Source organism: Homalodisca vitripennis, chromosome 2 (assembly GCF_021130785.1).
Source record: "Homalodisca vitripennis isolate AUS2020 chromosome 2, UT_GWSS_2.1, whole genome shotgun sequence".
Taxonomy (NCBI): domain Eukaryota; kingdom Metazoa; phylum Arthropoda; class Insecta; order Hemiptera; family Cicadellidae; genus Homalodisca; species Homalodisca vitripennis.
This window is the reverse complement of record NC_060208.1, coordinates 132,270,618-132,295,283: the sequence shown is the minus strand read 5'-3', so window position 1 is coordinate 132,295,283 and position 24,666 is coordinate 132,270,618. Positions and strand designations below refer to the sequence as shown.

At 34.3% G+C, this 24,666-nt stretch overlaps 1 protein-coding gene across 1 annotated transcript in view; it reads left to right on the top strand.

Moving 5' to 3' along the window:
- Positions 1-23,413, top strand: part of LOC124355811 (outer dense fiber protein 2-like) — a 96,671-nt gene extending 73,258 nt beyond the window's left edge. Inside the window, exons 17-20 of the mRNA XM_046806966.1 lie at positions 2,127-2,279; positions 13,038-13,165; positions 20,327-20,576; positions 23,120-23,413. Coding sequence (XP_046662922.1) covers positions 2,127-2,279; positions 13,038-13,165; positions 20,327-20,576; positions 23,120-23,260 — 672 coding nt within the window. The 3' untranslated portion in view covers positions 23,261-23,413. The remainder of the gene's footprint in view (positions 1-2,126; positions 2,280-13,037; positions 13,166-20,326; positions 20,577-23,119) is intronic.
- The last annotated feature ends 1,253 nt before the right edge of the window (positions 23,414-24,666 follow it).

The window sequence follows — 24,666 nt, the reverse complement described above, 5'->3', positions numbered from 1 at the left end:
CCTGGTGGTCTATAGACTCCTAGTACCAGAAGGCTTTCTTTGCCATTTTTGAGTTCATAGAGTGCGGTCTCACATGTTAATTCAGATGTTTCATTACTGGTACTAATGAGCTTGACTTGGTCCGTTAGTTCTTCTTTGGCATATGCAGTTACTCCGCCTTTTAAGTGGTTTTTCCTGCAGAAGCCGCCCACAAGTGAGTAGTTGACAAGTTTAGTAAGTTGTAGGTTTGCCTCTGTTAGTCCATGTTCTGTTAAAATTATGAGGTCTGGTTTATTATCAGATAGGAAATGAACTATTCGTTCAATTTTGTTTGATATCCTATCAATGTTTTAGTGTGTTATTTTCATAGGGTTCTTGGTATTACCTTTGTGGTTTGTTGTGAGTTGAGGTAGATTTTTGTTTTGTAGACTTTTTTCTTCCGTTCCTTTTTCCAGTGACTCAGTCCTAAAAAATTTTTACTTTCAACCATGTTTCTATCTGCCTCTAGCAGTGTCTGAGAGGTTGTAAGAGACAGTTTTTTCATCTGGGTTTGGCTGATTCCCACCGTACTCAAAGTTAAGTTATGGTCAGTATTTGTCATTTTTGCCTCCCCTGTGTTGGTGACAGGGGGTGTCAGTTTTTTAGTTTGGGTTTGGCTGGTTCCCACTGTCATTTGAGGTATCAGTTTTTTAGTCTGGGTTTGGCTGGTTCCCAGTGTGTTCTTATTTATATTAGGTTGTCCCATAGACTTAAGGGCTTGGTTTTTCACTACTTGTAGTGATACACTAAAAATATTTTTCTTCTTGTCCTCCCTTCTTTTGGTCCTTGGTGAGTGTATTGGACTGGAAAGGAGTGGTGTAGTGGCTGTGAGAGGTCTACCCCGTTCCAGCGACATTGTCTGTTTCAACTCAAATTGGCTAAGCTGGTGTTCTTTAAATTTCTGCATCTCAAGCTCAAGTTGACTTTGACGATTTTTCAACTCAGCCAATTGAGAGAGGATGTACGAGGAATGACTCTGCCTTTCTGTCTCTATTACTGTAGCAAGGGTTTGTGATTCCGCGTTTTTCCACTTAATAGGAATTTCTTCATATTTCCTATTTATACTTTCATTTTCCATATGCTGTATTATTTTTTGTAGCCTTGTTATTTCTGATTCATGGTTGTGAATAGTGGATTCTTTTTCTTTATCTTGTTCCTCAAAGATGGATACAAGTTCTTCTCGCAATTTCTTTTCCTTGACAAGTTGTTTCTCAAGATTGTTGATAATTTCAAAGTATTTAATATTTTTATCCAGTATAGTTTCTCTTTCACTTTCAAGTTCTTCTATTCTGTATTGATAATTTATTTTTCCAGAGTTGCTTGTCTCCATAATTTGTTTTAATAACTCTCCATTTTTTAGGGACATGTTGAGTATGTCACGTTTCAGCTTGCTATTTTCCGAGAGAAGAGCATTTCCTACCTCTGCAGCCAAGGTGAGTGATGTTTCTAGGTCAACATTTTGGCTGTTTTGGAGTTTTGTTTCAATGTCTTCCATGATAGTTGTTGAAGGAGATAGGCTGATGGAGTTATTTGAGTGGTTATCAGTCAGCTCGCTAGCAGTAGTGGTTTGGACTTCATGTGTAAGTGTGCAGTCGTCTAGCTGGCACTGTGTGGGAGACAGTATGGAGGCTTTAAAGGCTATCTCAGCATCTATTAGAGCTTGGTTAAATAGTTTATTTTTAAAATGATCTATATCTGGAATGCCATATATGTGAACATGTTCTGAGTATAGAGACAGGCTTGATTCATGTATTTTTGAGGTTAATACTTTAATGTTTAATGTATGTCAAGGTAAATCTATACTTATTCAATGTGATAATTTAATTCACAGCTGTACCATAATATCATCAATTGCAGTGCTATTGGCTGAACATACCCCTGATTATACATGAGCCGGGGAGATAACTGGGCTTAAGACTTTGAACCAGCTCAGTGGTATGTGTAAGTGATTTGCTTGCCAGATAAATTTCTCATCCGCATAACTATCATATACCATTATACCATCATATAATCTAAAATTAAATGTGAGTTGACCTTCCTCTTCTGTCTCTTACAATTTCTTGGATAGTTAATGTCAATGTTTCACTATTATCATTTTTGTGTTTAAGCTTGAAATGCAAGAACAATTAGAAGAACTGAGCCCAATCAAAGATTTATTGAGGATCACTCAACAGAAGCTCAAGGAGACAGAGCAGATGCATAATATTGCCTTGGAAACCATTGCAGATATAACTAAAAAGCTGGAGAATGCCAACAACGAAGTAAGTAACTACTGTTTTACAATGAATTTTTATTAAAAAGTAACTTCTTTTATCAAGTGTTAACAATATTTATGTTGTGATTGAAAAAGTGATAAGATTTTACAATGAACCATGAAGATTTTACAATGAAGATAATAAATAACACCTTTTTATTAATTAAAATCCTATTACGAAGTTAAAATAGGTTTAAAACACTAATGAGATAATATTACAGGTCAGGTAATCATGGTTATTTTTAATTTGATGTAATCTACTAACTTGGTTACTTTTTGTGAATCAATAAAAACATGGCGGACACCCATCATCTAGTGTGAAAGTGCTCCATATTATAGTGAAGTTTAAGTGGTAAACTCAACAAAATACTTACTTAACTTTACAAGAACTACAACATATCAACTGTAAGTCTATTATAATCATACATAATAACTTCTTACATACCTGGAAGACAAGAAAAGAAATCCAAGAATCATGACAAAGAATTGCACATTAGAACTGATTTATGATAAACTTTTATGATAATCATGCTAACTTTTGAGGAATAAATTCCTTAATAATAATCTTTGGAAACACGTCCAAGCAAAATTAACACTCACTGAGTTATTTATTACTTCTAAATTGGACAGAACTCAATTATCAAGTGACGTCACTCATATCGCCAACACACAAGAAAGATAGATTACACGTCACTACACCGGCCGCCAACTCATATCCATCCCGCAGCTGTGAAGGAGACCTGGCATGTGTCTCATATATGAGGATTGAAGACCTCAAACCTGCAGACTGTGCACCTCATCACTGACCTAGTCAAGTGCTGATCAGTCACTACACCATCTAGCACAGCACAGCTGGCTATACTGTACACTCAGTTGATAATCAACTGAATACTTTTATACATCTTTATAATTTGACAACCGTATATAGCCTACCAGTATTTAAATAAAACTGCTTATTGTGAAAAAAAATGTCTAAAAACAAACACCTATCCAAAAACCCCTGTGGAGTATGCAGCATTGGAGTCAAATATTCTGCCATATGCTGCACAGGACCTTGTAGAATGTGGCATCATGCTGCATGTGCCAATATCTCTGATAAAACCCTAAAAAAATTGACTAAAGCAGAAGTTGACAACTGGTCCTGCAGTAACTGTATTAATGCATTTAAAAGCCCCAATAAAAACAGCCTGACTAATCAGTATGCTCTGAAAATTGACAGCCCATCTCAATTACAATCTCAACTTAATCCACCGCTAAACAATAACAAGGACACAATTGAGGACAAAATTCAGAACATTGAGAACATTGACGATATGGACCTAGAAACATCCTTAAACCTTGCAACTGAAGCTGGTAATGTATTGGTACAGGAAAATGCCAAACTAAAAGAAGAACTCAGTTTTGTACAAAAAAAGGTCCTAAGAATTGAAGGGTTGTTATCAAGTGGAGAGGATGTTATAGAAGAACTGGAGGCAAAGGCAGAGAGGTTTAGGAACAGAATGGAAGAACTCCAACAACAAGTAGGAGACCTGCAAGCTCAACTGAACAGAGAAAACAATATGACATTAGAGTTCAAAAAACTGTATGAGGATAGTGACAGTGAACAAACTCACCTCATTAATGATCAACATGAAAAAATTGCTAAATTGGAAAATATTATTTTGGTACTTGAATCTACACTAGAAACACAAAAGGAGTCAGTCTGTAAAGTTTCTACTTGTGATGCAATTACTCAGACAAAACAGCTTGCTGAAAAAAACCCTAGTGCCAGTGAAACAGTACTTACCCCCCACACATGAGCTTATCGAGTTAAAAATGAGACAAGATCACATGGAATCCGAACTTGACATTTTGAAAAAAAAGCTAGAACAATGCTCAAAGGACTTCCAAGGAAGCTCTACAATATGTGCTAATAATCAAAGTCCCCAATCAAAGTCAACACAATTATTAAATTCCCCTACTCAATCGAATGGCTTCAACCTGGACAGAAGCAAAATAAGAAGACAACACAAGGGAAAAAATCATTTCAGCGTGTCCTTACAAGTTGTAAAAAGCAAGCAAACTGTGCCACCCCATACTGGAAAACAGCAGTCACTCATCCAACCTTCTAAACAGAATAGCCACCTCCCAGAACCATCCCCAACTCCTGTGAACGAAAATCTCACTCACTCACTTGTAACGAAAACTCAGGGCATGAAAAAAATGTCTCCTCCATGTACTGCACACTTAGTGAGGGGGAAACATACGAGGAGTTCCTCACCAAACATCTTGACAAGTATAGTAAAAGGGGTAATATTTTTACCACTGGACATAGCTTGAGCATGATTAACTTTAACTGTACTGAGGGAGCCAGCCAAACCCTGTCTAAAAAACTGAACCAAAACACTACTGAGGGAGCCAGCCAAACCCTGCCTAAAAAACTAAACCAAAACACTGCTGGGGAAGTCCCCCCAACCTTGACTGGACAACTCAATGACAATCTGGAACTGGTCTCACAATCTGACCAACCCATGAAATCACCACTCCCTAGACAAATTTCTCCAGAAACTCAACATTTTTTAGAGATGACTCAGCGGAAGAGGAAAAGGTTCAGAATTTTTATGAACTCAAACCTAATAAAAAAAGCAAGCCATCTCAGCAAAATATAATAAAAATTGCCCACCAAAACATAAATTGGCTCGCTGGTAAAACAAACAGACTGTCACATTTCCTCGCCAATCACAGACCTGACCTTTTAATACTAACAGAACATGGGCTCACACAAGACAGCTTAGAAAATACACGGATTGATGGCTATACTCTGATAGGAGGCTTCTGCAGGAAGTTACATAAGAAAGGAGGGGTCGCAGGATATGTAAAGAACGAATTAGAAAAGACCATCAAACTAATAAGAACTAGTAATGAAGAGTCAGAGCTAGTGTGTGAAACAGCTTTGTTCGAGATAAAAATTAACAAAGAAGTAATCCAAGTACTTGGCACTTATAGGCCCCCGACATCAAACATTGAACAATCAATTGACATTCTAACGGACCAGCTGGAAAGCGCCATGCAAACAACCAAACCAATGGTCATTGTTGGGGATATAAATGTTGACAATCTGGGGAACCAAGCAAACGACAGTAACAACATGAAGCTTAACGAATTTTTAACCCTTAAAGCGCCGTAAGCGCATATGCGCGCGAGGATCGACTTTGCTCTGAACGCCGTAAGCGCGTAGACGCGCAATATACTTGTTTTTACTATTTTGCACTGTTAGTTCAGAGTTTGTCTGCTAGACTGTGAGGGGTGTATGTTACAGTAGTGTAGTGGGGCTGTGCCACATCACGTGACAATCTTTGTGTTTATCGATCGATACTGAACCGGTTTTTTGTTGAACAGCTGGCAGTTTGGTAGTATTGCTCAACGCCGCAAGCGCATTTATGCGTACGTCACTGCCTCGCCGGGCAGCTCTTGTGTTCTTCTTCATATCCTGTTGAAGCAGTGCGAATAGTTGATCGGTAAACTTCTGTGTAGTTTTATGTTATATGATCATCTTTTTATGAAAGTTATATATTTATAAACTTTTGAAATAAACAGTTTCTTGAATGGCGATAAAAAGTCTTTTTTCCTTGTAGAAATATTTTTATTCCTTATATTTATAATTATGTATTTTAGCTCTTGTTCCGAAATTCTACATTTATTTTTATTATTTATATTTAGGCTTGTTTTTACTCCAATAAGTGTTACAATCTTTTATTTACTTCTATAAACATCTGAAAACCATTTTGTAATTATAAAAATAACACCCGTTAGAGGACTAAGAATTTGGAAAATATTTGGTTTTCAAATTTTTGGCATGTAAATTTAATTTTTTATAATAACTTTGTATTAAATATGTAATATACTTATTTTCTAGTTCTATTCTAGTACATATAAGCACGCAATGTCATCATTGATACATATAATAATAAAAGGAAACAGTAAGCATTGGGTAAAATTTATAAAGGAGCTGGAATGCTACATAGTAAATCATGTGTATTTTGGACAATAAATATGATAAAAGATATGTTTTTGCAGTTTCTGTTTTATTTTGTTACCTAAAAAAAGGAATTAAAATTAGCGTTGAGAAAATCTAATTTTAATTTTTTATAATAAATGAGCGCTAATCACGAGTTTAGCTGAAACTGTTTGGCGCTTTAAGGGTTAACATCATTTGACCTCAAAAGACTTAGCCTGCCCCCCACCAGACTCACTAAAGACACAGAGACCTCTATTGACTGGATATGCACGAATATCGACCCCAAGCCATTCAAGCTTCAGTCGTTCTCTCTGGCCTTTCGGACCATACATCCCAACTAGCCACACTACATCTGACAGCAGGAAAATATAGCAGAACTGTAACTGAGAGAAAACGCATTTTTAACAAGAAAACCATGACTCTCATAAAGGATACGCTCAAAACACACAAGTGGAATAGCATATACAATACGGAAGATGCAAATCAAGCATATACAAATTTCCACCTCATCATACAAACCGTCCTAAAAAGCAGCTGCCCAGTCAAAAGTGTAGCAATCACTTGCCGAAAGAAAACAACTTGCTGGGACGATGAATGCACCACCTTAAAAAATTCGTATATAGAAGCCTTAAACAAGGAACTTTGTACTGGAAAACCTGAAGACAAAGCTAAATCAGCACGGAGAAAAAAGGAATATGACGTGAAGCTCAAGACGCTAAAAAAACAACAAACATCAGACCACATCTCTCAGGCCGACAATAAATCAAAAGCACTGTGGCAAATAATAAACAACGAAAGAAAAAACAACAGGCTAAATCTCAGTAAATGGCAAATTGTCACAGACGGGGAAGTACTGCAAGATCCCAAAAAAGTAGCAAACACCTTCAACTCCTTCTTTGCCACAGTCGCAGAAAGGACGCTAAAACCAAACAATCTAAACAATGGGCTACTTAATATCTACAATCCACCCAACATGACAAATAGCAACCTAAATCTACGACCAGCAACAGAGACTGACGTTATAAAAGCCATAAACTCCCTAAAACCCAAAACATCCTCGGGTATAGACGAGATCTCGGCTAAACTCATCAAAACCTGCAAACATGAACTCACTAAACCCTTGACTGCTCTAATAAATAAATCGCTTCAACAAGGAATATTCCCCACTATGCTAAAAATAGCTAAGGTCTACCCGAAACATAAAAGTGGATCAACGAATGACTTAATGAACTACAGACCGATCTCCCTGATATCAACCTTTTCAAAAATCTACGAGAAAATTGTCTTAGATAAGCTATTATCCTACCTAGAACAAAACAATCTAGTGACCAACCAGCAACATGGATTCCTAAAGGGACGGTCAACAACTACTGCTCTAATACAGTTAATGGAGTACATCATTGACCAACTCGACAACGGACATGCAGTCACTAGCCTGTTTCTTGACTTCAGTAAGGCATTTGACTGCCTTAACCATGACCAACTCCTTAACAAAATGAAGTCCCTAGGGATAAATGGGAAGACGGGAGAATGGTTCCATAGTTACCTAAGTGACAGAAAGCAAATAGTTGAAATTGAGCATGAAGAACAAAACAAGCGAAAAAAAATTCTATTCGGACATGACAAGCATTGCCAGAGGAGTACCACAAGGGTCAGTACTGGGGCCGGTACTGTTTCTCCTCCTAACAAACGATCTTCCAGACTACCTAAAGGAATACTATGAATCAACAATGTATGCAGATGACACAGTCTTCACCATAGCAAATAAATCCATTCAAACCCTGAAAAGAACTACTGACACTGCTTTTAGTTACACAAAACAATATTGCCTAAGAAATGACCTTGCCCTTAATGAGAAAAAAACAATACAGCTAATTTTCACCACAAAAAAACAAAGAATTACCTCTACCAATCCCTGGAACTGTAGCTCAGGATACAGTCAAATACCTGGGCATTACAATGGATTCAAAGCTCACATGGAAAGCACACATAGAATTACTTTGTAAAAAACTCTCTTCAAGCACTTATGTAATAAGAAGGGTAAAACACACAAGCAATCTGGAAACTGCAAAGATAGCCTATTACGCAATATTTGAATCTCATCTCAGGTACGGAATTGTGACCTGGGGCGGAACATCTGCTACCAACCTGCAAAGAATCCTAAAACTTCAAAAAAGGGCAATAAGATGTCTAGCAGGCCTAAACTACCTCAAAAGCTGTCGTGATCCCTTCAAGGAACTCAAGATCCTGATGGTCCCAGCGCTCTACATGCAAGAGGCAATCATGCATGCTGTTCTCACCAAATCAAACCCGACAAAGAGACATACACAACCAAAATACACGCCATGCTTCAGATTTTGCTCTGCCGCCTCACCATCTAACACTCTTTACAAGCAAGCCTTCCTATAAGGGAGCCTTGCTCTACAATCAACTACCAGTCCACCTCAGAGAAAAACCAGAATGCCACCTCAAGAAACATCTCACAGCCTGGCTCCAGGAGCGACTTTTCTACTCTATTCAAGAATTTTTAAATCCTGTAACTCTCAACTATTAACATTCTTTAACTATCTCATGTATTGACGCATTGTACTGTTCTCTATGAATATGTGAAATAAAGAAAATTGTCTATTGTCTAACTGAGGGCAGGTCTAACAGGTATTTATTTCTTGTGTGATGCCTATGAACATCTAGTGTAGTAGATCAGTCTGAGGGTGTTTATTTAATTGTCCAGTGCATCTTCCAATCCTAGAAACACTTCTCAAACTCAATCTTTGGGATAGCCTTTAGTTCTTTCAACGATGCTTGTAAAACGGTGGCATTAAAAAAATTGAGTCACACGGAGCCATATCTAGAGAATATGGAGGCTAGCACATCATCACAGTACTGTTTTTGGGTTAAAATTTCACAAACAAGCAATGAAGTATGAACATGTGCATTGTCATGAGGCAAAAGCCATAATTTGTTTTACTACATATCCAAGCTTTTTTTGGATTGCTTCATGCAAATGGCATTGAACTACTCCATATTAACCATTTGACTTTGTGGCAAGAATTCAAGATGCACTATCCCATTAAAATCAAAGTACACAGCATAATCTTCACGTTCGATTGCACTTGTTGAGTCTTTTTCAGTCTTGGCAATCCAGAATGCCTCCACTGGGATGATTGAGCCTTAGTTTCAATGTCATATCCATAAACCCATGTTTCGTCACCTGTTATAACACATTTCTGTAATTCTGCATTGTTGTTGACTTCATTTAGTGACTCCTGAGAAACTTCAATTAGCGGCTATTTTTGTTTAAAAATAAACAACTTTTGCTGCCACACGTTTAATACCCAAGCTATTCGAAAAAATGTCATGGCATGAGCCAATTGATACGCCAACATCATCAGTGACTTCTAATTGGTTCTGATATTACTTCTCTGATCAGAATACGGTGGTCGTTCATAACCATTTCTTCCAGTTGCTGAGGCGTCTGGAGTGTTTGTCATCTTCAATATCTGCACGGCCATCTTTGAAATTTTTATACCGCTCATAAACCCTTGTTTTACTCATAGTATACTCACCATAGGCCTTAACATTTCCCAAACATTATTTAATTTTTCACACAAAATGTGATACAAATTTATTCTTTGATCTAATTTTATTTGACCAAATAATAATAAACATGTTATTGGCCTATTTTATATCATTCTCTTTAGAATTAAATTATCTACAACTTTTGGGTGACAAGTTTGCGTGTTTATTACTCATTTAATGAAATTAATATACTTCACATCTAAACAAAGCAGGTTTTTCAAAAACAAATTTTGCATATTTTGTCTGATATCTCAGATATGGGTGTGAAGGAAACAGGATTTTTCTGGACATTTGCCATCGTTCAGTGAAACAAAAAATCAGTAACAATACGTTTCGAGATCTGCAATCTGATCTCTCCTTCAGGTAAATAACTAACACATAATTATTACGAACTAGGTTAAAATAAACAGGGCCTTACAGGTCTGGTATGTATTAGATTCAATTTTTAAGTTCATTTTATATAAAATCTGATAAGTTTAACATTATCTTTGCACCATAAAAACATCAGTTTTGCTTTATTTCCATTCTTTGCCAGAAAATCGGGAGAAATCTTTCCGGATATATGCTTATATAAATTTTTTCAGTATTTTGATGAGAGGAAACCACATGATAAGTTTTTCGGTTTACTCATAGGACACTCTGTATATAAGTGACAGTTTAACTAAGCCAAAAATATAGCCACTATGTGTATTCATAAATATACTAATATATATGTTATAATTTCTACAAAAATGTGATTTTAGTTTTTTTCTCATAACCCCCTTAGTTTTTAAGCAATCAAATCCTTCAAAAAAGCATTTTGTATTTTTTTAAGAGCTCATCTAAATAATTTTTTTTTCATATCTTATTTTTAAAAAGGTTCATGCTAAAAGGGCTCAAAAAAGTACTTTGCACGAATGCATGCAAACTTTAAATGGCCATATCTTACTCAATTTTTACCCTACAAAAAAATAAACATAAACATTTTCAGAAAAGAAAAACTTTCAAAATTGTACTACAACATTTTGTGTATCATTAATAGTTTTTGAGTTGTTTTGAAAAAAAAGATGTTTAAATAAATTACATAAATGATTTTCTATTTTCAAGCTCAATTTTTTTCCAAAATAAGTACTTTAAACTGGGCAAACACTCAGAATGTATTATAAGAACATAAATAAAGTGAATTGTAAAGTGGCAACATTTTTTTCCAAATGGGAAGGAAGAAAGGGTGAGATTTTCACTATTTTTGTCCAACAAAAAAATAGAAATCAACAATTATTGTCTTCATAACTTGCTTAGTTTTAATGATAGGAATTTTATAAAAAATAAAAATAAAGGATTTTTAAAGGACTCGTGAGTTTCTGTGAGTTTTTCCCGAAAAAATGCATTGATTTTTGGTTATTGTACGTACAAACTTTCCATTTTGGTGTTTGAAAATAGCAATAATCTTTCAACAACCAATATTTCCATTGGGTCTGCATGTATCATAAATACACGATTTTGTTGTTATTTTATAATCTATAATTTTTGCTCTCTACAGATTGTTTGATAATATACATATTTTTCCAGTTATTCGCAAAAAACTGTCTGAAAAAGTGGTTTTTTTGCCTGAAAACTGACAATTTTACTCACGAATAACTCGAAAAGTATTGACTTTAAGAAAAAACTTCATAGAACAAAAGTTGCTTAGAATTAGTGAATTTATTGATTCCTTCACTTATTTTCAATGAAAAATTGCTCACCCCCGAGAAGGGGTAGGTAGCATCCTACCCCAGGGAAAAAGCAATCCCCGGCACAGGATAGACTTTGAAATTGAGGATAAGTGGAATCTAAATCCACATTTTTATAAAAATCGGTGCTGTATACATAAATACACGGGAAAATGGTCATTGACTGGACTAGCACGGTTGGCCTAATACATAATAATCTGCACCAATATGGTCCTGGTGGTTAATTCACCAACATTTGGCTTACGGCCTGGAAGAAAAAGGGTTAAGGATAAATAAGGTTAATCTGAATTTTTATGCTATTTACTGTAAAAATGTATACCATATACAGGGTGACAATTATCCAATTATCTAATCCAAATTTGGCATACTGTTACTGGTAATAGTAAGCTACTTTTTTGAGTACATGGTGATCGGATGTCACCTTTGAAGTATGTTGGGGGTAAGAAGAAAATATTTAATACGGGCCTCGTACAAGCCTATGTTGAGTTGTACATCATTTTACAGTTCTAGTTGAATTGAAAACAATGCTGCAAACCGTACTTCAAAAGGTTGATCCATTTGGGAGAAATCACTGTTTAAAATTTTTAAAATTGTTAATGAATTGTAAATAGGAAATAACTAACACAGTACCTGTTACAAGTTAACAGTATGTGGGAATACATTTTAGTGAACTAATTTCAAAGTAGGTGTTCAAAATGTTTCCCTCTGGGCTTTCAAAATGTTTCTGTATCTCTTGCTGTTTAGAAGTTATAAAGTTGCCCTAAGACTTATTTGTCTCTCTGTATAAATAAAGAAATTTGACATTACTTTTTATTAAATGTTCAGTAAAATTTTATTCCATGTTAATTTGATGTTTGTAGAGCTTAATATGTTCTGAAAATCTTAATATAAATGTCAACTGGTTTGACCTATGTAGGCTAATATTTGTCGCATTCACTTAATTTTAATTTTAAGATTCCTGATCGTAAAAACAAGTGCTTTTTTTTAAAAAAATAAGGTTTTTATAAAACAAAATTTATTAGCCAGAGTATTTCCTTGCCATAGTTTTAATTAAAAAAAAGTATCTCAGTTCATATTTTCAATTTTATCTGTATGCATAATAAATGTATGAAATAATCTTATGTAATTAAATATTAGCTGCTAGTAAACAGTGAAATGGATGGCTTGTAGTATTAATTTTCTGATTGGTGTGTAGTGAGATGCTAAGCATAAAAGTGGTATACTTTCAAATATATTGCTTTAATTTAAATTAGCCCGAATAATTGTGAACATTGTATGTACGTAACGAAAAATGTATCTATTAAGTAACGAGAGTAAAATCACAATGTCATGATCCACTTAGGTAAATCAAAGAATGTCCAAAATAATTATTTTAATTTGTTAAGGACAAACTGGATCAATTGTGAAGATAAATCAGTGACAAACCAAAAAGTTTAAGAACATGACTAAATATTTTTTGTACAATTTTCTATAATTTCAGGTTGATACACTTAGAAAGAAAGTGGATTCTGCCAAAACAGATGGTGACCTAAATATTAACTTGATGAACAGTTTAGAAAATGCTGATAAGAAACTGAATGCCATGGAGAATGAAAATGCACACTTGAAGTATGTATTGGTTTAGAGCAAGTTTTATGATAATTTGTTAAATATCAGATAGTACAGTTATAAATTAGTCACTACTATCAATGAATAATTACTTTAAATTCAGGTAATCTAGTCACAAATAAAAATTATCGTATATTAAGATTGCAAGTAGTGTTTAATAAACTTTAGAGATGAAAGTATATACATATTCATTAAACCGATGTTTTTATGTTAACAATTTTAACTATGAATATAAGCATATATTGAGGCTGCTATATTATAAAAGTACGTTTGAGGTGCTGATAGCCTTCTTATAGTAAATCATCAGAAGGGGTTTTTTGTTACTTTTTACAGACAAAACTGTCTTGGTTGCTAAAGTAGAACTCTTTCTAGACAACCAAATAAAATTTATCAGGTAGAACAATTTAGATATAACTCATTGGTGATGAATACATCAAAGTTATCAACAAAAAGGTTGTATATTGAAATCATATAAGACAACAGATTCCATTCCTAAAAATATTTGGTGTTTCTTACATTGTAATACTAAAGATTCTAATCTGTAATTTTGTATCTTTTTAAATCATCTACCTTCAATGGTAAACGTTATACATACTTGTGCAGACTTCACATAACAATATGGCAATGCATGTTATTGGTTATCTTAGTGTTCTATTTCTTCAATACTAGTTTGAATATGTTAGTTTATTTAAGTTTTCTGTTGTTCTCGTATATATGTATGTATATTATACAGAGTGTCCTGTCATTCTCTGGATAAAGGTATAACATGTTATTGCTCAGGTCAAGACAAAAATATTTCACCATGTGAACATGGACCTCCGATGTTTAGTTTCCCATCTGTTTGCCTGTATGTGTTTTTTATATAAAAATTAATATCTTAAAAACTAATAAATTAAACTATACCAAATTTGGCTCAAATTCTTATGATAACAAGGCTAGTTACTAAAAAATATATTATAGAATTATCTTTAGCATTTTCAAGATGGCGGCCATTAAAACTTTTAAACTTTATTTATTTATTCAAACAATTTTTACATGACAGCTACAGAAACATAGACATAAATAGTAATGTACAAGTTATAATGAAAATAATATTCTGACAGTCACGTTAAAAAAATAACCAAAAGCATATTTTTATCTAAACTTAAACTAATTCTATGAATAACTCTAAACTCAATTAGTTAAACTAAACAGGAATATCAATATAACTAAATCTAAATCAAAAAGGTTGCTACATTTCATTAAAAATACACTTAACTTATCATTAAAAACATCTAGATCGGAAGCATAACAATTTTAATAATCTCAATATTTTGTATAAAGGAAAGTTAAAATGTGACAGTGTTTTTACACCTTGGTAAGGAAAACAAATTAAATGTTTCTTACACTTCGTCCAGGTACATATAAATGAATGTTCTCTAATAAAAACCTGCTATCGATAGAACCATTTAAAACTTGTGTGTTAAGGATGCTAATGAAAGTTTTCTTCTCAGAGACAGTTTAGGGGCAGCAAAAATGTTTCTCAAATCGGAAGTAGGAAAATCAAAGGGGACATGAACGAGAAAATCTTTTGAAATATAAATATCTTAGAAATTTGTTTCTGGAGAATTTCTATTTTATCACAATCAGGACTTGGTTATTGAATCCCACACTACCGCACAGTATTCCAATTTGCTTCTGATTAAAGTTTGGTACAACCTTATTATGGCTTCTGTATCTTGGAAAAGACCTAGTATTTCTTTTAACAAACCCTAACAGCTTATAAGATTCAGCTATCAAGCTATATACGTGATCATTAAAAGTAAGAGTGGAATCAAAGATTATGCCCAAGTCGTTTATATTGCATTGACTGACTTTAACGGAGTACTTCCAATATGATATAAATTATTGATAGAAACATTTCTCCGAGAGTATGACATAGCAAAACATTTCTGGACATTGAGATATAATTTATTAAATAAACACCAGGAACTAAGTTGATCAATTGAGATTTGTAACAGTTGTGTATCTAATGTACTGTTTATTGGCTTGAATATTTTTAAATCATCAGCAAACAACAAACACTTGCAGTCAGAGAAGCAGTCTGGTAGATCATTAATAAAAATTAAGAAAAGAAGAGGCCCCAAATTTGAGCCCTGGGGCACACCCGAGGAACTGTGAAATATTGAAGATCTAGTACCAGAAAATTGAGACATACTGAGGTCGATTTTTTAGATATGAAGCCATCAAAAACTGCAAGCCCTCATTGAGAACCCCAAATTTAATAATTTATTTAACAGAATATCATGGTTAACTTTGTCAAATGCCTTAGAAAAATCTGTATGTATTACATCCAGCCTACCCCCAACATCGAGTTCAGAAGAAATTATTAAAAGAAAATTCCATTAGATTAGTCGCGGAAGACCGTTTAGGAAGAAAAACCATGTTGCTCAGGGCGAATTTTTACTCCTAATCGCATTGAAAATTTGTTTAAATAAAAGTAGTTCATAGACCTTAGCAAATGAATTTAATAAAGAGATAGGCCTATAATTTTCTATTTTCTCTTTATCGCCAGATCTAAAAATAGGAGTCACCTTTGCTTCCTTCCATCTGTGCGGAAATACACAGGACGAAAGCGATAAATTAAACAAAAAAACATAAAGGTTCAGCTAATACTTCACCACAACCCTTTACAACATACGCTGGTATACCGTCAGGTCCCGATGACTTTTTGATTTCATTTCTTTTATTGCAATACGTACTTCTGATGGAGTAAAAGGTGATATTTGAAAGTTATCCACAGATGAAGACTCACAACTTAACTGTTATTGGGAAGGAGAAACTATCATACACAGAAGAAAAAATAACCTGCAAATGCATTTGGAATTTCCTTATTACTGATAGTATTACCCTCACAAGTCATACTCTTAAGTGTACCAATATCAAAGCCACTTCTGCTATTTATTGTCTTAAAATAATTCCAAAAATTTTTAACATTAGTTTTAATGCTATTTTCAACGTTACGTATATAATTTCTATGGGCAAGTCTAATATTTTCTTTAATACGTTTCCTTAATTGCTTAAATAATTCGTCATGATACTTTGAGTACTTTCTCTTTTTTGGATAATTTATTTTTCATTTTTAAGTCAATGTTTAATTTCAGACATAAACCAAACTGGATATTTACTTTTTTACTACAAAGCTTTTCTGGGGTACAGTACTATCGACACAAGAGAAGAAAACTTATAGAAAAAATCTAAACAGTCATCCACACAAGTAAGACTATACATTTCAAACCAATTAATGTCTCTCAGTCTACAATACAAGTCAAAAAATTTCGCATCTTTAAAAACATAATATTTCTTTGGCAGACAAACATTTGTAAATTTAAATTGGCTACAATCACTCATAAAAGATATAGATAGTGGAGGGTGATAAGTATCTGGTGCCAACAGGGGAGACTCACTTTTTTCAACTTTAACATCCTTTAAGTTACTTAAAACTAAATCTAATGTAAAAATTATCACAATTACGTATGTTATGAAAGGAGTTCAAATTATATTCACACAGGGAGTGTATTAATTACTCCGGCCTGAGGATCTAGCAACAGAGAAGTCAAAATTTGTACCGTTTATTCTAGGAATATTAAAATCACCCAGAATTATGAAACCATCATATTTAATATTCAAATTATCATATGAATTACAATAGTTAGTGTAAAGATGAGCTGAGCGAACCGGGAGGAATATACAGTAAGCTCACAAGAACCGTGCCTTGCGGCGGCGGGCGGCGGCAGTGTCAGCCGAACCAAGAGCAAGTCAAGGTCGTCCGCTATCAGTGGATGAGTTCATCAACACAGCTGAGACGCGCCGGTGCACTGCCAACAATACTCCTCCTCCCCCGCTCTTTACCTGTCGCCATCTGATCCCTATCCTTACGAAAAACTTCATATCTTGCATCAAAGATTTCAGAACTGCTTATACCGGGTTCGAGCCATGTTTCAGTTAATGCTATTAAGTCAAAATCCCTCACCTAGTATAGATTCATAAAACTCAAAAGTTTTCGTTCTCATGCCACGCACATTTTGATAGTAAATATTTACAACTATGCTGATTTTCCATTTGTAATCAAATAAAACCAAATATGCCTTCATTACTATTAAATTAGAATAATAATCAATGACGAAAAAATTAAATAAACTCAAAGTACTGTTGTATAGTAGATCAAACCGTACAGACTTACGTACATTAACTTTAAATTTACAAACATATATATATATATATATATATAAATTAAACTACAAACAAGTAACATTAACAAAGTGAAACAATATATTTTGACAGAGTAAAATTCAGATTAACCACAAACAAATCTAAGACCCTTTGCCTCCCTACCAACAACCAGTCCAGCCAGCTCATCCTCATTGTTAATCACAATCACCCTACTAGCCTTATCATCCGATTTTCTGACTTTCACCCGACCCAGCCCTATCCACCCAAACATATTTATAATTAAAGTCATTTTTTAACTTTACAGGCCTTCGCAAATAGTACCCTTCTTGCTGGTGCCAAGGACAGGTTGACGTACACTGGAGAGTCCTGCTGATAGCCAGACAGGTGTCTGGTGGAGAAAGTCCCTCTTCACCTTCCTTCTCTCGATCAGGGCGTCTGCGTCATCCCTACGAAGGAACTTGACGATTATTCCGGACGTCGGTCGGTTGCTGCCTCCGTTGATGCGATGACAAGCATCAATTCCGGCCTCAGAAAGAGTCGCAACCAACGCTGTGTTCCAATCTCCACAACCTTCCTTTTCAAAGCTTCCGAGGTTTCATTTGGACCTTCAGGCACCCCAAAAATCTCCAACGTATTACGTCTTGAGTACTGCTCAAGATCAACCTGACGGTTTTTGACAGTTCCTTAACTTGAACACGCAGCCGGTTGTTTTCCTCCTGAAGACTCGATATCGCCTTCTTGTTGTTCCTCAAGACGCTTCTGCTGACTTTCGATTAATCTGTTAATTTCAGCAATCCCCTCTGAGCACTGCCCCAGAGACTTCCCAAGCTCCGACTCCAGATTAGTTTGACCCTGTAATATTTCCTTTTTCATCTCTTCAAGTAAGGACTTAATATCTTCTATAGATACAGACATTTTACTGGGGACTCGCACTTACTGAAGAAGAATCAGAAAAACTTCCTACTCACTCTTTTCTTTTTTGTACAAGCGTCACAGTTCCAGGCGGTGTTAGTAGCAGCAAATACTTCAATTTCAGCCTCCGTTAATTTCACACAACTCCAGTGGAAATATCCTCGGCAAGACTTACACTGCACTTTGTTTTTATCCGATCTAGCAACAGGTTTAGAACACTTAACACAAACACTCATGTTTAGATATCATTTCCAAAAACAAATTATTTATCACGTGCACGATGATAGCAACCACTTTGAAAAATAAAATGTAAACGACTGATAAACTAATACATTAAAATGGAAGAGCGGCGCATTATAATATATGAGTCAGAGTTATAGTTGAGGTTATGGTAACGTGAGCGAGACAAGACTACACCCGAACGCTCTGACTGCCAGCGCACAACTTGAATATCTTCAGAACCTGCAATTTTTCTTAATAATTACAAGAACAGCTAGAGGATTATATCACAAATGTAATGACACAAAAATTATTTAAATCGAATTATAAATAGCTGATTTAGATTTACTGTGACAGGACATAGCCCACATTGGGGTTCTCAGTGAATAGCCAACAATAAAAACACTGAATAAATGGCAGCTCTCAGTTGACCACTGGTGACTATTTTTCAGATTTGGAATTCTGTATCTTGTAAACAATGATTCGTCCGTGAATAAGAAACAACTTACATTATTTAGATTTTCTAACACCCATTGACAAAATTGTAATCTTAATGCACTGTCACACGTTTGTCCTACAGTCTTTCAGGCAGAAGTCACAGCCATTATGGAGTGTGCTCATTAGAATCTTTGTCTGCGGTGTAGGAGTAAGATTATTAGCAATTTCACATATAACCAGGCAGCACTGAAGGTGTTGGACTCTTGTGTGTTCAGTTCCAAACTTGTCTGGGATTGCTAGGTACCTGTGATCATTGGCAACCCCAACCAATGGGGAGGTAATACCTGTTCATCTGAGATGGAAACGACTTATCACTGCAGATCTAATTATGCAGAAAGAAATAGTGCAGTGGAAATTCCTAGAATGTGCCATGTTTATCGAGAGAAAACATGAGTGATGGTGTTGTGTGTTAATCATGTCTAAAGTTTAATTATGGCCGAATATAAGTTGGCCGAAGCTAAACTATTTGGTGATTTTTGTGGGTGTCAGTTAACATCTTTGGCTTTCTACATCATTCACGTACAACATATTCACTTATAATGTTTTCTCCGTAAACACGGTGCTTTCTCCAATGGATCTCTGCTGCTTGCAAAAACGAATAAAACTCCTTAGTTCACATTTTGCAGGAGAATTAATAGAGTTGGTTATGTTTATGTGACGGAATATGCGCGATTGACTACTGCTCATACCATGAACCTGCTACATGTCTGGCAGTCTGGTGTGAGATCGGAGGATGAAAAAAACACCCTTGTAAGATAAACTTATTCTCTTAGCAGTAGAAATCAGACAAGCAGCTCAAGCCAAAGACTGAGAAACTATTTTCTTTTTAGATATATACAATATTTTATAGTTATATACAATTATTTCATCGAAAATGTTCACCAAAGCATGCCAACTTAAGAAGTTTATTTAAAATTTAGTATATTAAAAATATCCACTTTGTTTAAAACAATTATTGTAATAAAACTGATGATGTTCAAATTGTCTTATTAATTTAAGAACATCACTTTTCTTCAGTAAGTAGTCAATAAAACAACAAAAACATGAACAAAATATTAAAAATATTACAAATTAAATTTAATAACCAAACAATAAATGAGGCATATATTTTAACCAGTGATAGAACATGGCAGAACCTCCAAATATGATTAGTGGCTGCACATATGTTTGTAGTATGCATGCTTGTGGTACTCCATAGGCTCCCTATTCATAGACTCTTGAGAAAATTTTAATTTGGAAATCAACTACTACTTTTTCTTCTTTGTTACAATTTATTTGTCTGAGTCTTACATTATAATAGTTAATATGAAATAATTGTAGGGGAATGGTGGGTCAGCTGGAGGGACTGCAGGTCAACCAGGCTCAAAAACTGGAAGAAAAATCTCATGAGTTGCTGCAGATGACCCAGCAGCTGGAAACCCTTAGAGAAGAATCAGCACGGCAGGTAGCCAGAGTGAAGGAGCGCAGTGAAATGATTCGTAAGTGTCTGCAGGCCCAGATAGGTGAGATGGAGAGAGAGGTGGCTACATGTCGTGCCGCAACTGCATTCGCCAACCGCGAGCGGGATGAGGTAAGCTGATAAACTGATATTGTAATTTTGTTTATAATTTCATCTACTGTATATTTCATTTATTCATACTTTTACTCACATTTTATTTGACTTAAGACTTGGCTGTCAATGAGAGCTATAAAAAAATAACTGTCAATGATCCTTGATTTTATGACCAAATGATTTCAACTTTGACTTTGACTCTATGAAACAAGAATGGGAGTTAGGTTAATTCTTTACTATTACTGTATCAACTTCAAGTTATTTACTATTGAAACATATTTCACAATGCATTTTTTACAATGAATAAATGAATACAATTACAAAGTAATAGCTACAATATTCTGCCTTCATATACAATTTCAACTATGTGATTTTCATCTATTTTATTTTAGTTTGTAATAACTTTTACATGTTTGTGATATAGAAGTAAAGAAATAAATCAAACTTGACTGAAGACAGAAAGATAAATTGAGATTTAGGCAGCAATAAGATGTTCATTGTCCACACACTGCACCATTTCTAATCTCATTCAACCTGAAGAGGACTTGATGTGTACATGTGATCTGTTGGATGATTTGGCTTGGAAAAATACAACACAAAATAAATATGGATACTTTTGGCGCCACCTGCACTTCTGATGAAATAAGAAAAATATCCATCGAGATCTTTCAAGCTCAGACCACTATGAATGTTGCACTGATTAGATATATGAAATGATTACTGATGTATTTTGGAAGTATTTTCTCACATTGAAGACATGGGAACATATTAGTAATATGTGATTCAAAGTGTAACCTATTTATGCATGGGGAAGTAAAATGTGATGGTGAAAAGGGGGTGTAAAGAGGTGAAAAGGTGGTTTGAAGGGGGTCAAATGGTTGTAGCCTATTAACAAAATTAAGATTTTTACTTAACCTTGTAATTGAACATATTCTAATGATAATTTATAATTTCCTAGCTATATAACATTGTTATTTATACTCTACTTACAAGAAAATTCACTCCTATTATTAGTTTTTTTAAGTAAGTTTTAATCACGGGACTGTAGTGCACTGAGCTACTCTACAGTTTCTCGCCTACGATGATCTTCATTTACCGAACTGCCATCAGATTCACCTGATTCGTCAGATCTGGTCTATAGATTGGCACTATCAATCGCAATCAAACACAACTACTGTGGAGTTGTAGTAGTTCAAATAAACACGGCTGGAGGCAAAAGAGGGGTTGCCCTTATTAATACAGGTGTGGCAGTCAAAGGGTTAGTTAGACATATTAGTGTTGCTGTGTCACTACCTCCCAATGATGACATCAATCACAAGACGACATGACGCCATCCTGGACATCTTGGTGGTGTCGATTCAGGTCATAGGAAGAAACATTTGTTGAAGATGCGACTTGACAGGAGAGTGCTAACCAAGGAACTGCTATGAGATGTGCATGTTCTGGAGGAGGTGGCTTGGTGTGGACCTTGGTTAATGATGATAGAACCAATAAGATTGTCAGAATTCAGAGAGAGGAAGCTACGCAAGTATGATGCTGTTGTGCGGTTGCTCTCGGTTGTTGGCTTCAGAACATCTGTGGATGCCTTTGTGGTGGGTTCTTTCGGCACGTGGGATTCTGTCAACCAGACCACCCTCAGACATCTAGAAGATTTCCGCAGAGGATCAGCCCTGGCCCGGCACTGTCTTGTAGGCCATCAAGTGGAGCCAGGGCTGTCTATGTTGAACATGTCACTGGAGGGGGTACACTGGTAATCCTTCCAACAACAGTACTTTATTATTTATTGCATATTTTATATTTTTATATTAACAACATTTTTTAATATCTTGACTTTATATTTTATTTATTGAATTTCATTATTATATATTTATTGGTGTTTTAATAGTTATATTAGGGTAGTATTTATACATCACTGATAGACAACTGCTTGTTTTTGAATATTTTATGCACTGTTTGTAGATTGAAAGGCATGCTAAATTAATTCATATTTATCGATCGTTAACTAATGAAACTTTTTATAATGTTGCTTTTTATAAACTCTCTTATATCTTTATTCTTCACAAAAATAAAGGTAAAAAATAAGGGACCAAAATATTGTAACTTTGGCTCTATTTAATTGTTCAAAATGTGTGTATACTATGAATAAAGCTGTTTTAAATTAAAATATTATGTGCTACATACATTGTTATTATATCATATAAACTCTAGAAAAGAATTAGTAAAAACAGAAAATTTACAGAAATTGAATACAATTATAATTCAACTTCTGTATAATTATGTAATAAGTAATTGATTTTAAGATTTATAATGAGTGGGATTGAGAGTGCCAGATTTTTATTTCTATTCATATTTAATTTATTTCATACAAAAATATTGTATAAAATTGTTTTTAATGAGTTATTGCCATTGCCTATGCTCTGTATGTATACAGCTCTAATTGCCTCTATATTCAGCTGAGGGCATAAATAAAATCTGTAACAATACTTTGTCAATGATCTGTGATTTTTATGGCAATAAAAATTTTCTGATTTGTTTTGAATAATTATTGATACCTTTTGTAGATACGGTCTAAACTTCAAATGGAGGTCTGTTTACTCTCAGAAAACTTCAGAGACTCACAAAATCGCATAGTTCAACTTCAACAACATGTAAATTACCTGAGTGCTTCCCACCCAACAGCTTTAATCGACCTAATTAAGTGAGCCATCCTGTAACTTACATTATTCGAATTTTTTATTTGTTTAATAGTATATTGTGCACTTTGTACTGAATTTAATTATAGTGTGGAAACAGTGAAAAATTGAGACCAACCATGCGATGTACCTATATTAAAAGTAAAATATTTTTTATATGATTGCATTTTGTTTTTCTTTGTAAATGATTAAGATCATGCAACCAATAATTTTCTATATTATAGAGTGTCATTTCATTATTTTGAACTGATTGAAATTGAGATATTTCCCTTTCAATGAATATGTTAAAAGAAGGATGTCATTGGTGAAGGTGAGTTTAATAGGAAATAAAAATTAAATTGTGATCTTTAATCCTTTCTTTCTTTCTTCTTGTTTGCTGAATTTCAGCAGGTTCTGCTTACTTTGAGCATGGAACCTCGATAAACATTCTTGTATGTATGACCAGTTTTTTTTTTTTTTATATTACCTTATTTATAGATTTAAGAAAACTTACAATTTCCAGTATTATTTCCATATCAAAGCTCGTTAAAAGATCTTTCAATATATAAGGTGGATCTATTTTCTTCGCTTTCAGTTTAGTGAGCAATTCATGTCTGCCTAAAACTTCCATTGATATATATGGGTGAGTTACTTTTTATGTAACGATTTACCGACACAAACAATAACATGGACACTTCAAGGTACAAAACGATCTGCAAAGCAAGGGGACCTGATGACTCATCTGTATTTCCACCCTCCCTTCACCTTTGGGCTCAATGTCTTGTGTGTATACGAGGTATACTTCCTAAGTACGTGTTTAATGTTCTATTTATGAAGGTTTTATTTATTGATTTGTGTTTGTGTATGTGTTTTTACTATGTTTTATGTTTTAAATTTTGTTGATTCGAGTTTTTAAAGATCTGAAAATGATATACTTGTGCTTGTTGAGTTCAGCTCTATTTCACCTTCCGCTTACTGTAGCGTCTGAAATCTGAAAAATGGGGTTGAACTCAATATTCACATTGAATGAACCCTTCCAACCATAACTATATTTTGAGGCACTTGCATTGAAGCATATAATGACATCAGATAAGATCTGGTGATTTAAAAAGAAGTGTTGTATCAAATTTAAATTAATCAAAAGTCAATTTACAAGGGAGCTCTTTAAATTTCAAAATTTATTCAATTTGACGCATTTATTAGTCACTGATCAGTGAATTTGAAAATTGTTAAATCATATTCCCATTACTTGAAAGTAAATTAATATCATTGTTCTTCATATTCCAGAATTTATTTAATTTCAGGCATGAATTTAATCAGGAGAAAAAATTAAATTCACACGTTCGTTCAGTCTTAAATTGAATTCAAATTAGTTTTCATTAAGATTTAAATAATTGAAATAATAAAATACTGTAAATTAATTTGGAAACTTATTG